The following is a 15,727-nucleotide window of genomic DNA, read 5'->3' on the forward strand; positions in this document are numbered from 1 at the left end:
TTCCCTGCTTCGGTAGAACCTTATACTTTACCAAGTAAAAAGTTTAAGCTGGGATCGATTACCTTTCTTAGCTAGGATAAAGTCACTGTCATCGCTCTCTCCTTGAATCGCTCGGAAATCGTACCTAGCCTCTCGTCCATAACCTAGCCCGAAGCTCTTAAGCGACTGATTTCACACAAGTAGTAGGACCTTCTTTTATAGTGGAGTTAGAATAGGCTCTAGAATAGTCGAATGAATGGTCAGTCTCGCTCTCCACCCTGCTGCTAGATGGGATAGGTTCACATGCTTGAGATAAGACAGATCTTTTTTAGGCATTAAATAGGCTGAGAGAAAAGTATCATTTTTACATAGATGAGCAGCAACTTTAGAAATGAATGCTCAAGTCTGTCACTTAGAAGATAGGATGGTATCGACCCGGACAAGGGGGCAAGATCCGCTGGCTTAGGGCCCCTTTAGAGATAGGGGCGAGCCAAAGAGAAGTTGTAGCAACGAGCTACTAAGGAGTGACTGTGTTGAAGCTTCAAACGTAGAGCTCGCGACGACTTCGAGCGAACTCCACGAGTGTGCCGAAAAAGACTAAAAAGAATCTGTGATAAGTAAGCGCCTGTGTTCAGTAAATCGCAATTCTTTTTGTGTTGTCGGGCAGCGCGCGTTAAGATTCGCCGCTGTCCGGGCGAGGTATAATAGAAATACAAAAGGTGAGAGTTCCCCGCCATCACCTCGCCTAGATTTGGGGGCTTCATACCCTAAGCAGAGGCAAGTTCCAGCCGAGGTAGGAGATCATCACATTTATACGAACAAAGCAGCACAGGTAGCAGTGGTTGCCTGTACGTTTATAGGGGACTCTACTTTCCCCTTTTTCACTATCTCGCCCAGCATATCTGCCGGGAGCAAGAGCATATCCAAGTCCCCTATTCAGTTGAATCAGATCTAGTAGCGCTCACTACTGAGGCGAAAGAAAGGAGCAAGATACGGCCAAAAAGCCGGAAATTCTCGCGCAGGAACAAGCGTAGGCCTGTAGCGCGCCCTTTAACCAGGAATCATTTTATTGGCGAAGCGAGGAAGCACAGTTGCGCGCCTCTCCATAGCCCCTCTAGAGTATAGAGGTATTTGTACCAAGCTGGAAGCTTGCTGTGTAATTTCATAAAGAAAGGTGTGTGAACCTCAGCGAGTCCGGGTTTCATTTCAAACTAGCCTCCTGGACTGAACCTACCTTCTTAATAGGTTATAGCTATCAATAAAGTAGGAATGGCAGAGAAGGAGATGCACTTTCTTGAGTTACAGACAAGGAACTCCATTCTGTTGACTCTACCAGATAGAATAGAACCCGTCTTTTTTCATAGTCTAGTCAAAAGAAGAGTTTGATCCTGGCTCAGAAGGAACGCTAGCTATATGCTTAACACATGCAAGTCGAACGTTGTTTTCGGGGAGCTGGGCAGAAGGAAAAGAGGCTCCTAGGGTTTACGAGAATCATATATAAGATCTCGTCTAAAGGCAGGGGTGAGCTTTCTCACTATACAATGTAAAAAAAGACCAACGACGATGAAGGAGGAGTAGGAGCTAGCTTTCATTGAAGTAGGGGCGGAATCGAAGCGAATAAATTCTGAGTTCATGCCACGACGATCTATATGGAAGGGAAGTTTTGTTGATGCATTCCTGTTGAGAATGAAGAAGAAGAGAGATCTTCTTTTGAACAGGAAAATTGGGTCACATCTTCTTCTATTTTGCCGGAATTCTTTGATTGCTCCGTACGAATTGACAATGGAATCCTGTTCGTTGTAAGATCACTGAAGGAGGTCATCAATTTGGAGAGTTTTCTTCTACACGGAAACGAAGATCTTCGAGAACTAATATTGGACCGGGAATCAAAAAGGGAAAAAAGTAAAGTCTAAGCGCATATGGCACGAAAAGGAAATCCGATTTCGGTAAGACTTGATCTGAATCGTAGTTCAGATTCAAGTCGGTTCAGTGAGGGCGACCGCGAAAGTCACCGAAGGGGTCAGTCTTTTCCTTCACCCCAGATTAAAAAAAGTAAAGCGGGAAGGGCGTTGCAGATGTCCGGGACGGACACGACTTCTTCTAACGCTAGAAGACCACTGGAAGACACCCGGGACCAGAGCATGTCGTGAAAGAAGCACACTGGGCGGGCGTGCTTCGACCGTGTCTCCGGGGCACAGTTGAATGTAGATATCATGAACGCGAGGTGCAGGATACCAGGCCGAGAAAGCCGGGCAACCACTCCCCTATGTGCCAATCGCTAGTGCAGCCAGGGCCCCGGCGCCCAGCTCCGCTGGAGAGGCCTCGCTTGATCTGATAAGTGCTAATTCGGTTCGGATAGACTTCATTCAAGAACGCCGCTGCCCCTGGAATCAATAAGAAAACAAGTGCTAAGTTTCAGATCAGTGAATAAACCGAAACGAAAGAAGAGACCTTTCTCGCTCGGCGCCTAAAGCGCACTATGCTCCGCTTCAACAAATGAGAGTTTTCGGTGGAACCGGTGAACCACGCGAGCCGGTTAAATGCGTGGGACAGAGGGCTCGTAGTACCTGCTACCGCAGCTATGCGGTGGAAGGGAAGGAGCCTAAATCGACCTTTTTTCTTTTTCAAACCAGAACAACTCTGAACGTTGGGGAAGATAAGGGAGGATCACCTGAGCGAACTGACCGAAGGGACTTGACTTATCCGAACCCAACGATAGCGGCTTAAAGCTAAGAGCAGCGTCGTTGCTTGATCGGCGGGGAGGAGCATCTCAAAGTATGGGGCAAAGGATCAAAGGCTTTTACTTTGTCACCCGGGATCTACCACAGGTTGGGTTTGAAAGTCGTGTGATGGGTGACTATCCAGCACGGTTCGGAGAGCACTTTTAGTCTGCGCTGGTGAATGGAAGCCCCCCCTATCAAGCAAGAAAGAAGCGGCTCTTCCCATGGCGGAGCCCGCATTGACTCTATTTATTGTTATGGTAAATCAGTGTATCAAGATGTCAATCTTAGATCTTATTTCGGTTCGATACGTCCACCTACTAGACTCACCTTTGGCTTTCGTCTCGGTAGGTGTATTATTCTACATTTTCCCAAAAGAACATTCATTCATTTCTTTCTTCCCCGTCAACCACGACGACAGAAACGACGCGAAAAATCCAGACCCGGAAAGGGGAAGGGCCAGTGGTGGGCATTTGGTAAAGTCGGGCCGATCGGGTGTCTTCATTCAAGCGACGGTACAGAAGAAGAACGAAACGAAGTGAGAGGCCGGGGGGCAGGGAAAAGAGTCGAGTCGATCAGGCTCGACGACCGGGAGAAGCAAAACGAAATCAGGATTTGGCCGAAAAAGAAGCAACGCTATGGATACAATGACCGATCACCATCGATAAAGAAGAATCTTTCTAAATCACTTCGGGTCAGCGGGGCCTTCAAGCATTCGAAATACGCCGGGCTTGTAAATGACATAGCCCTCCTAAATGACGACTCCTTCAGAAAAAAGAAGTTATTCAAGTTCTTTTTCTCAAAGAAGTCAAAGAAGTCCCCCTCCGACAGCCCGACGAGTCATCCACTTAAAAGGACCCTCCCTGCGATGCGCCCTTCCTTGAATTATTCGGTCATGCAATACTTATTGAAGACAAAGAACCAAATGCATTTCGACCCCGTCGTAGTTCTCAATCATTTCGTGGAACCGGGCATGGTTGAACCATCTACCATGGGGGGAGCTCATGCACAGGGAAGAAGCTTAGATAAGAGAATATGTTTCGCTTTTTTTGTCGAAAGCTCGACCAGCGAGAAAAAGTTTTTGGCCGAAGACAAAAAGTTGACCCACTTCATTCGCTGGTCGAATCATCCTCGCTTCGCGGGAACAACAAAAACCACCATCTCACTCTTTCCTTTCTTCGGTGCTACCTTTTTCTTTCCAAGGGACGGGGTTGGGGTGTATAAGAAATTTTTTGAGTATGCCCGGGAACAACTCCTACGAAAATTCAGGAAAAAATGTTGGAACCTCATGGCTAAGGATAAGGTAATGGAATTGATAGAGAAATTCATAGACCTAGGTGGGATAGGAGAATTGATAAATGGAATAGAGATGATGATAGAGATCATACTGAGAAACAGAAGAATTCCGTACGGGTACAACTTTTATTTGAACGAAGTGAAAAAAATGCGATACTTCCGTATACGCAGAGAGATGACGGCTTCGACTTTTCGGTGTGTCCCCTTTAGAGGATCTTTTGATTTCAACAGCAGCGACTATCAATTTTATTGTTTCATCAGCTTGCTGAGGGCGACGCTTATGTTTCAAAGCGTTTGCGGAAAACATTATCCGGGGACTAGGTCAGTACTTCCATACAGCAGAAGTCCCGGGATAATACCCCAGATATCACTGAGCATAAAGACCTAGTATCTCAGAATAAGGGACCTTTCAAACAAGATTTCAGGGGTTACCTATATATCCAAGTTTGTGTTAACCCACAGAACAAGCAAGTTTGAAATTTAGGTTTATATCTCGTCACAATCTACTAAATGTGTAAAAACCTACTGGCACATCCTCAGTGAGATTGTTTATCACATTTTATCTTTACATTTCTTAAGCATGTTGTGACAGTCCACTGATGTACTATCATTTCCTCTTTTTACAACGAAACTCATTTTTCATTTTATCATGTTTTTTACTTTTTTCAAATTTTCTAATGTTTTTGGATTTTCTGAAATTTCCCTACTCCCCCTAAAATGCAAACACATTTCAAAGGAAATTTGAAAATAACTAGATTCTTGACCCACTTGAAAACATAGAAAACAACACAAACTGTACAGAAACATGACAACTAATATCAAATCGCCTCAATTCGCCATTCACTAGGCATAAACAATTTGAACTCCCCCTATCACAAACCATTTTCTCATTTAGATTTCAAAACACTAAAGTTTGTTTTAATCAAAATGATTTTTCCGGAAATGAGTTTGTTAAGATAAAAACCACTTGTAGATTTACCACTTGTTTAAAATCGGGGATATGGTTCATCATCTTGTTCTTTGTAATATCATGAGTTAGTAAATCAAGTACAACTTAATGTCCCTGATTCACTATTTTGCAATTAAGCAACCTGTATCACTTGTAAAATAACCATACAATACCACTTGTATGTATATACAAAATGCCGATTCCTGCTTCGCACTTACCAACCTGGAAGCTCCGGCGTAGTCATTCAACCTGTAAAGTTTTAACAATTTTAAGAATTTTCATACAAACTCAAAATACATGAATAATGCCGATTCCTGATCCACGATTACAAACTTGGGATCTCCGGCAAGTCAGGTTTTTCAAGCAAAGAAAATGTCCACCCAAGCCTGACCAGCCTTGGGTGTTTTCAATTCAGATTTTGTTGGGGTGTAAGTTGCTTTCTTTGTAGCGTAGAAGTCTTTTACCCCTTTCACCTTCCTATCAACCATTTTACCGAAAATTTTCTTTACATTCCCATTAAAAGCTTTCTCAACATCAAAATTATCCTTTTCAGAATAATCCTGATTTGAGACTTCAGTCTTTCCAACTTTTCTTTTAAAATTCTCAGTCCTCAATGGTGGAAAGTTCTCGTCATCCATTGAAGGAACTGAGTTTTCATCACTCTCATCAAACTGTGGCTCCTCTGATTTTGTGGAATCAGACTCATCGCCAGATTTTACCTCAGATTTCTTAACAACCCATTTTTGGTTGTCAAGTTTCACACTACGCCTGTAAAATCTCTTCGAACACTCACCAACTTCAAATGTTGAATTTTTGAAAACTTTAAATTGTTCAGTTGGTGGTACAGTTATATCAACAACAACTTCTTTCATTTTTCCAGAAACTCCCTGTTTAGTGTTTGTCGCTTTCGGACAGTTCCATGCAATGTGACCAACTTCATTGCATCGGAAACAGGTTCTGGTTTCTTTCTTCACGTAAGCTCCATTCTTTCTCTTCTCGGCAAGAAATTCTCGATTAGATTGTTTCCAGAATGAGCACTTCTTCTCCTCTTCTGAGCTTATACCTGAAACAAATTTTGTATTTGTTTTAGAAAATTTTTCATTTTTATAATTTTCTGGTGGAGTAAAACCAAGACCTTTCTTTTTGTAGCTATGATTTTGGTTTGGTTTCTTTTGAAAACCCGAACCAGAATTGTAACCTTTTTTCTTGTTTAGACGTTGTTGAACTCTTGAGGTGTAAAATTTAGGTTTTACAATAAGATTTTCATCTTTTATTTCAGAAATATTAATTTCTTTTAGTTGGAAAACCTTTTTAATCATTTCTGATTTAACACCTCTTATTGGAAACTCTTTATCAAAATATAATTTGTCAGAACCATTCAAAGTATATGCAACTTCAAACGTTTCGTCATTCAAATTAGATTTTGACAATAAAAACTCTTTACTGTAAACCCGTTTTCCCGATGATTTAGAACTCTTTTCAGACGAACTCGAACTCCTGACTGACTGACACGAACTTTCGGACTCGGACTTTGACTCTGACTCCTCATCCTTATCCAACACCTGATCGACCACTCGTTTTATCAGTTCGGACTCATGATCTGTGTCGGACGCTGTGAACGTGACGTCAATATTGTCCGGTAAAACATCGGTTATCTCGGATTCTCGCTTAATATTGACCGCCTTTTTTAGTTCTTCCTCGTTAGGTTTTCTAGGCGAGTACCCTTCCCAAATCGGAGGCGGACACTTATTATAACAGGCACCCTGTTTCTTACCAGTATCCGTTCTCTTCTTTGGCTGTTCATCTTTAAATGCCTCGAAACCTTCCACTGTTGGATAAATTCTATCCATTACGTAGTCACAACCTTTGTAACTTTGCAGCAATCTTCTGATTCTTTCATTCTCGGCTGCTTCATTTTCCAACTCTTTCTTCAACTGTGCACATTCTTCTATGTACATGTTGATCTCTTTTTGCTTTGTCATCATTGTAGCATTCAACATCTTCGAAGCTTTCTCTCGTTCAGAGTTAGTCTTTTCCAGACCATTCACATGCCTGTTCAATACATCATACGACTTTTTCAAATTCTTTACATCAAATAACAATTGTTCTTTCAACTTTTCTAACTCACTAAACCTCTCATCTTTTTCTATACATTGTTTACAAGACTCTAAACACGTAAGACAAGGTTTTGTGACTTCAACAATCTTTTCGATCTCTATGATTTTTTCAACTTCAACAACTTTTTCAGCTTCAGTCACCTTTTCTGCTTCAATAATCTTCTCATTAACACTATTATTATCAGTTGGTGATTGATCAAACTCTACTAATTTGTCAGAACTATCATCCGAAGAACCAGAGTTAGATGATGTTTGATCAAAAACGAATGCTCTTTCGGAACTTTCATCTGAAGAACCAGAATCAGTTGATGTTTGATCAACAGCAATTGATTCTTCTGAACTTTCATCGGATGAAACAGATTTTTCTTCTTGATTCTTCTTATTCACATCATTGTTCTCCATTTGTTCTTCAAGCTTCTGAATGAATTGACAAATTGACAATCTAGAGTATTCTCCATTTCTTTTTAAATCCAACAGATATGTACCCCATTCTTGTTGAGGTAACGCATCAGCAAGCTTTTCAACCCATTCAGCTGGAGTTTTTGTAATCTTTAATTGTGTCATAGTGCGTACGAGATGACAGTATCTTTCAATAAGAGTCTTTGTTGTTTCACCAGGCATGCAAGTAAACAATTCAAACTCTTTCTTTAGTAAAGCTGCTTTACTCTGTAACATCTCAGTACTTCCCTCAAACTTCTTCTTAAGAGCTTCCCAGATAGAGTACGCATTGTCATCATGTTGAAGCAACACAAATATATCTTCCTTTACTGCTTGCTGTAGCAGATTGATCATCATTTTCTCGCCTTTATAACTTTCCCTCTCTTGTTCTGTGAACTCTGAAATGATTTTATCAAGACCCACTGAATTCTTTGGCCTCTCATATTCAGTTTCGATGCTCTCCCAAGCTTTTAAATGATTCGCTTGCACCCAGTTCTCGAAACGTTTCTTCCATCCGTGATAATCTTCAATTCCCATAAGTTTCGGGGGTTTTTGCATCGTTCCGGTTTCATTTTCCATTGTCATATTCTTAGCAATGTCGGTCGGACTAGCAGGAGTTGTAGCAAACGCGTTGTAAAAATCAGAATCCATGCTTCAGACTTGTATCACTTGATGATCTCGAATTCACCTGACGATCTCGAAATACCTGACGAACACAAATAAAACAACAATCAGTTTAAAGTATTATCAATTAATAGGAGTGAACTGGTACTCGAACTGATGATCAATTCTGTGTGGATTGAGGGTTGACACACAGAGCGGACAGCGATGACTTGGATCAAATACAGATGACTTGACACTTTTTCGTACAAACTGACGAACTTTCAAATGAACTGAGCCTTTTGAGACTTTTGAACTCCAAACTGTACGAAATAGAATCAACGTTCAAGCGAATGTGACCTTCCACACGATTTCACGCGACCAAAACACACTTGACGAATTGGAACACGCTTTTAAGCCGACAGAACACACCTGGTTCACAAAACACAACTTGGATTTCCAAAAACCTTATGTGAACAAGTAACACTCTCAAACAAAACAAGTGATACAAATGAATTTTCAAACTAATGAAACATATAGGAAATGAAATTCATATAATGACTAACTATTGGGCCGACAAGTTTTTAATGTGTCTCAAAAAAAATACACACTATTTGACCTCACACTTCATACTAAATGACAAATGGGCGATGCAAACTATGAATTTAATGGTCAAATGAGATTGGTGCTACACATGCTACACATGGGCTTGTTGGGCCGATGATCTAACCGTGCAATCAACAATCAACATTTATTCAAATGACGGTGTAGAGGGGCGGTGCAAAAATGAGATTGGGTCACATGTATGCAAGTGGGGCGGTGGCATACAAAAATGGGATTGAGCCGTTAGTTGATTGAGCTGCCTAACGGTGCACATGGGCCTGACAAGAATGAACAAACAATTAATGATTGCCCCAGTTTACAATATAAGGTGATTGGGCCTTAACTGACAACTTTATAAAATCGTCAAACTATTATTAGTGATATCAACTTTATACGATGATGTGGCCGACAAATGCTATTGCCGACAAATTTGCATGAGCAGATGACAGATAAGCGACCCCCAAACCTTTTGAGCGGACCAGAACTTGACTAAAAAGCGATCCACAATTTATTATGAGCGGGCCTCAACAATGTCAAATAAGCGGACCAAAACGTTGTTCAATAAGCGGTTCAATAATTGATTTATGAGCGATTCAACATGTGTCATAAAAGCGATCCTCAATTGTATGAATAAGCGGTCCACACACTGTCCATATAAGCGATCTAAACAACAAATTTGGAGCGGTCCAGAAACTTTGACCAAAAAAGCGGTTCACATTAGTGCCCTATAAGCGATCCAAAGCTGAAATTTGACGCGAATTCGGACCGAAAAACTGCGATTACTCCTAAATGACTTGGAGTTTCGAGCTGAAACTTGGTAGGGTTTTAGATCAAGTATAAGCGCACCACATATCCAAAAATCAGCCAAAACGGACCGTGAAATCTTGGTCTGACGTAAGAAAGAAGGTGTAGAAGAAGAAAAAATGATGAAATCCAGCAAATCTCAATAAAACTCCTCCTCCTGAAGCTCTGATACCACTTGTAGGATCGGAATCTGACCCGAACGAGTCAATCAGAGGAGTTTGATCAGATACAGGTGCGGAAAACAAGTACCTGACGAAGAAACAGCTAGATCTTCACTTAATTCTCTTTACTGATTGATTTAACACTTTTTACACGCAATTCTCACACCGGCAGCACCTCGATATGGAAATCTCAAAGTTGTTACAAATGAAATGACAATGAAGCCTATATATACTAGTCTAGGACCGCTCGTAATGACATGCCACAAAAGCGGTTCAAACGAAAACTGTAAAAGCGGTCCATGATAATGCCATAAAAGCGATTCCACAAGTTTGTCGTATAAGCGATCTGACCTTGATTACCAAATAAGCGATCCTCCATAATGTTGACTATCATGAACCTTTTTCTTCTAGTGAACTCTTGATTGGACCTTTCAAACTCACCATCTCATTGGACCTCCTAGTGGTGATGTCTCATTGGACCCTTGTTTGGTCCAATCAACACAAATGGCCACCATTCACAATATTAAACCTTTGATTCTTTTGTCGTTTATAGCTTTGAATGTTTAGACATGTGATGATGTCACATGTGATGTCATCAAGATGATGTCACATGTGATGTCATGTCTGACCGGATCCGCAACGAGACCGAGACTCGATATTAAGACGTAATCAACAGATGTAGTGCACCAACAATAAGAAACTAGTAATTAAAGTCATTAATACAAAACCAATTAAAAAGTTCAAAAGATTAAAAATAAAAAGTATTACACTAAACACTTGTCTTCACCAAGTGATATAAGAGACTTAGGCAAACATGGCCTTTGATTGTCAAGAACTCTTACGATCATTCTTGGATCCCGAGACGACTCACACACTCTATGATGGACAATGGATGATGGTGGTGGATGATGGTGTTATGGTGGTGGTGGGTGTGGGTGAAGTGTGAGAGAGGTGGTGTGCCAAGGGATGAGTAGAAATGGCTCCAAGCACTCCTATTTATAGGCTGAACAGAAGCCTGGGCACGGCCCCGTGTCCGCTGGGCACAGCCCCGTGTCCGCTGGGCACAGCCCGTGCCTGTCTGACACTCTCTTTCTTCATTAATTGTAATTCGCAATTACAATAAATGCGCCTGCAGCACTCTGACCACGCCCTCGTGTCCGCTGGGCACGGCCCCGTGGTGGGCAGTAGAAGCTTCTATAGGTTTGTCTTTTCTGCTGCTTCTTGGGCACGGCCCCGTGCTCGCTGAGCACGGGGCGTGTTCAGTCTTCTGACTTCTTTGTGTTGCTTGGGAAGATGCTGTCGGGAGGGTCGGCATATCACTTTTGTTCCTTTTCTTGTAATTATGTTAGATTTTGCTGTCTTTTTGCTTCTTTTGTTATTTTGAGCTCATTTAATCCTGAAAATACAAAAGGAAGACAAAAGCACACTTTTTTCAACATTAGTACTAAAAAAGGGTTAGTTTTAAGCCATTATTGATGTAATTTATATGTTGCATTTTGTGCACATCAAATACCCCCACACTTGAATCTTTGCTTGTCCTCAAGCAAAACTCTTTGTGGCTTTGTTCACTCCCAAATGGAATGGGTAGAAGAGAAGGTTTTTGGAGTTGTCATAGAGTGTCGGGATTTTCCAAGATCGTTTAGGTTTTATTTTTATTTATTTACAATCCTATTCGTCATGATTTATTAAAAACATTTCATAAGATAAATTATTTATTAAGGCAAAACATATCTCTTTAAAATTCCATTTATATACAAGTTCACATACCTCACGGGGGAAATCACTCACACTCGGCCGAAGGTGTATTTTCAGTGAATCACTCGAGAGCAGCATGGAACTTACTCCTACCATAAGCTTGCCAAGCAATCAATCCTCCTCCTTTTTAACTTTATACCTTTGTAAATATCAAGAGGACTTTTTGGGTGAAGGGTTAGGCTTGGGCTAAAGGTGGGTGGTTGGGTTAGTGGTTAGTAGAAAAGGGCGAAAGGCGTAAAAAGCGTCGGTTTTCGTAAAACATTTTGTTTTTGTGACTTTTTATTTTCGATGAAGTATTTATTCAAACAAGCTTTTGTTTGAGGAGCTTGGTTTGTTTATTTCCATCTTCATCATCATTATATTTTTTTTTTGGACGTCACACGAAAACCGAGCTTTGTTACTAAAATAAAGGGTTAAAAATGAAAAAGGGATTTTGGTGGGTAAAAGGGTTTTTGGGTTAAGAAATGAAAAGGTTTAGGCTCAAAGGGGTTAACTAGGAGGAATTTTTGGGTAGGTGAAAAAAAAATGAAAATAATGGTGTTGAAAGAAAAAGGGGTTAGTCCTAATGCCTCCATCATTTACTTACTTGGGTTTAAGTTGGTAAGGACCGGGAATGAATTGTCATGGCAAGTTCTAGAGTCGTAAGAACCAAGCGGCTATTCACACAAAAAAAGAAAAATGAGCATTTAGTGTAAAGATGTATATTTGTATGCTCAATAAAGGCTCAAAACTCACTTTTGTGGGAATGGGTTTTTATGTGATCAAGCATATATAATCAAATTTTAACTAAGCTTGTTATGCCGTTTCATAATTTTCTTATGTTGGTTCTTTTTATCACGACGCTATTGGTTGTAAACTTATAAAAATATAACCTTGTTAGACTTTGAATTCCCAACTTAAACTTAGACAAGTAAAAAAAAATTTGAAAATTTTTGAAAAAATTTGGGGTGATTAGCAGTTCCAATAGAGTTTTGTGTAAGGCTTGTTATTAGGACTTTGCAAAATTCAAGATTTTAGCATCCCCCCCCCCCACACTTAAATTACACATTGTCCTCAATGTGTCCCAAAAATAAGTTTTTAGGTTGATTGAATGTGTAAAATTGCGTTAAAAGCAAAATTTTATGTTACTGGCAGTGTGGACACGGCCCCGTGTTCAGGTGCCAGTAACAAAAATTAAAGAAAAGAAACAGAAGCCTGGACACGGGGGCGTGTTCAGCGAACACGGCCCGTGTCCAGTTACCTGAACTGGGCAATTTTCTGCAGGATGTTCAGCACGGGGCCGTGTTGGCTGGACACGGCCCGTGCTGAGCTTACTGTAATGAAGAAATTGTTGTCGGATGGCCCTGTTTTCGTGCATGGGGCTATGTTTCTCGTTTCCCTTGTTATCCTTGACCATCCTGAGTGTGTTTTATTCCTGCAAATTAAAACTAAAAGATTAAACTAAACTAAGGATAGTTCCGCGGAATGCCTCCGTGGTGCGCCACGTTTATAAGGGTCCTTGGCTAGACCCAAGGTGAGGTTATATATTTTCCGAGCGGGATGTTTTGCATCCCATGTTGCACCGTCGGAGAGCATCATCCAAACTCGAATCAATAACCTTCATGTAATTGACCGGGTCATCGTCCTCTATTCTCTTCCCAACCCCGAACTTTACTTCATTATTCCCATATTTTAAAGTGAGGGTTCCGTCATTCATGTCCACCACTGCTTGTGCGGTGGCTAGAAATGGCCTCCCTAGTATGAGGGGGACTTTGGTGTCTTCTTCCATATCAAGTATGACAAAGTCGGCCGGGTAGACGAAATTGTCAACCTTGACTAGTAGATTTTCAGCGATACCTTGCGAAAATTTGACGGATCGATCAGCAAGTTGTATACTCATCTTTGTAGGACTCGTTTTTCCCAAGCCGAGTCTTTTGAACATTGATGTGGGCATGAGGTTAATGCTAGCCCCAAGGTCGGCTAGTGCATTACGAACGGGGGAGTCCCCGATCGAGCAAGGAATTTTGAAGCTTCCGGGATCAATTTTCTTTTGGGGGAGTCTGTTGAGTACGAGGGCGGAGCATTCTTCGCCTAAGTTAACTAATTGCAATGTTTCAATTTTCCTTTTATGGGTGAGGAAGTCCCTCATGAATTTTGAGTATTTAGGCATTTGGGTTAGGACGTCAATGAAAGGAATGTTGACATGCAATTGTTTTAGTATACTTTCGAATTTTGCGAATTGCTCATTGGTCTTTTGACGGATAACCGACCGGGGTACGGAACCGGAGGAGCCTTGGTGGGCTCTGGTGATGGAGGAGTAACCTTCTCTTGTTGGGGCGGTGATGCGATCTCCTCAGTAGGCGGTGGCCCTTCCGCGGTTCCCACGGTACGGTTCCGTAGAGTGATGAGATGAACTTGTGCCTTTGGGTTTGTTTTGGTATTACTTGATAACGCGCCTTGCTGTTTCTCGGAGAAATTTTGAGCTAGTTGATTTATTTGTTTTTCGATGTTTTGTATACTAGCTTGTTGATTTCTAAAATTTGATTCTAATTGTAGAAACTATCCGAGTTTTTCTTTTCAGTGTCGGAGATGAGGCGAGATATAGTATCTTCAAGCCTTTCTCGTCCACCTTGTTGTTGAGGTAAATTTTGTGACTCATTTCTTGGTTGTTGAAAGTTTGTTCGTTGATTTATGTTTTGTTGGTTACTACTATTGCCGGGTTCTCTCCAACCAAGGTTAGGGTGGTTGCGCCATCCTTGGTTGTAGGTGCCCGTTGGAGGACCCGACGGCCTAGGTCTATTATCAATGTAGTTTACCGATTCTGGTTGATCATCTGTTTCTTTCATACAACTCCAATTTTCATGTGGCCCACCACACCTTTCACAAGCCATAACCGAGACTGCGTTTGTCATCTCTAACTTTTTAATTTTAGAAGAAAGGGCCTTGATTTGGGCTTGTAAAGAGGTGCTTTCATCAACCTTATGGGCGCCCGAGGCAATAGATTTATTGCCTCGGGGAGTGTGCCACTGGAAATTGGTCTGAGCAATTTCCTCAATTTGATTATATATTTCATGCGGGCGGCGATTACCTAAAAGTCCCCCGGAGCTAGAGTCAAGTGTTTGTCTTGTGTGTGGCAACAACCCATTATAGAAAGTGGATACTTGTTGCCATATTGCAAGACCGTGATGAGGACAATTTCGCAATAGCTCCTTGAACCTTTCCCAAGTTTCATATAAGGATTCCCCGTCCTCTTGTGAATATGTATTAATTTCAGTCATTAATTTAGCCGTTTTAGCGGGAGGGAAATACTTATATAGAAATTTTTGGGCTAGTTCATCCCAGGTGTTTACCGATCCACCTAGGAGGGCGTTAAGCCAAGCTTTTGCTCGGTCTTTTAGTGAAAAAGGAAACATTTGATGGCGTCATTTGATGCTCCATTGATCCGAAAGGTATCACATATTTCTAAGAAATTAGTAATATGTAGATGGGGATCCTCGTCCGCAAGCCCATGGAAGGTTGCAGAGTTTTGAAGCATCTGTATCAAATGTGGCCGAAGTTCGAAGTTATTGGCTTCGACATTTGGTGCATTGATAGCGGCGCCAAGATTACCCACGGTGGGTCGTAGATAATCCATGAGGGTACGTTGGTCCGCCATTAGAAGTGGGTTCCCCAAAACCTTCTCTTGGTTTTTAGCTTTTAGTCTTTTTCTGAGAAAGCGTTCGGGTTCTTCTAGAGGTTCTTTTATGTCTTTATTAGAACTGGAGCTCATACACTACGTAGAGGTGACGTCTGGTTCCAAGTCCTGCAACAAAAATAGAAAAGAATGCTGGTCAGAAAGTTCACCACGGCCCCGTGTTCAGTGAACACGGCCCGTGGTTGGAGTTACAGTGATTGTTTTCCGGATCCCTGTTACTGGAGAGTTGGACACGGCCCTGTGTTGCACCGACACGGCCCCGTGGTCAGCCTTCTGTAACTCGGAAAACTAAAAACTGCCAGTAACACTGCTAGGCACGGCCCATGTCCGACCAGGCACGGCCCGTGCTAAGCTCTACAGAAGCTGAAAAACTAAGAAAATCCTAAAAAAAAATAAAAAGAAATAAAAAAAATGATTAGGCCGTTGATTCCTAACTTTCATAAAATCCTTGTGTCCCCGGCAGCGGCGCCAAAAACTTGATGTGCGTTAGGTGTAATATAATTTAGGTGTATATTTTAAGCCCTTTTACACTTTTTAGCCAAGTTTTAAATTTATAAAACACGATATTTACTAACACTAAACACACATATGGGCAAGTGCACCCATCGTGGACGTAGTATAGTGTTGGCAAG

At 41.4% G+C, this 15,727-nt stretch overlaps 1 protein-coding gene and 1 non-coding gene across 2 annotated transcripts; both read left to right on the plus strand.

Annotated features, from left to right (window-relative positions):
• The first annotated feature begins 358 nt into the window (after positions 1-358).
• Positions 359-6,973, plus strand: LOC118486480 (ribosomal protein S3, mitochondrial-like). The gene is made up of 4 exons (XM_035982958.1): positions 359-1,972; positions 2,949-4,156; positions 5,780-5,790; positions 6,935-6,973. Exons 1-4 carry the CDS (start codon positions 1,899-1,901, stop codon positions 6,971-6,973), a joined length of 1,332 nt encoding a protein of 443 aa, XP_035838851.1. The 5' UTR covers positions 359-1,898.
• Positions 6,974-14,578: 7,605 nt separating this feature from the next.
• On the plus strand, positions 14,579-14,685 carry LOC118486926. Its single transcript, XR_004880093.1, has one exon. It is a non-coding gene; the product is annotated as a small nucleolar RNA R71 (small nucleolar RNA).
• Positions 14,686-15,727: the final 1,042 nt, after the last annotated feature.

Source organism: Helianthus annuus, chromosome 14 (assembly GCF_002127325.2).
Source record: "Helianthus annuus cultivar XRQ/B chromosome 14, HanXRQr2.0-SUNRISE, whole genome shotgun sequence".
Lineage (NCBI taxonomy): Eukaryota > Viridiplantae > Streptophyta > Magnoliopsida > Asterales > Asteraceae > Helianthus > Helianthus annuus.

What these genes read in the sequence shown, in the direction of transcription:
- LOC118486480 (XM_035982958.1), top strand. Translation starts at nt 1,899, where the DNA reads ATGGCACGAAAAGGAAATCCGATTTCGGTAAGACTTGATCTGAATCGT. An exon ending in GATTCAAGTCGGTTCAGTGA is followed by an intron (nt 1,973 to 2,948) that starts GGGCGACCGCGA and finishes CATTGACTCTAT; the next exon opens with TTATTGTTATGGTAAATCAG.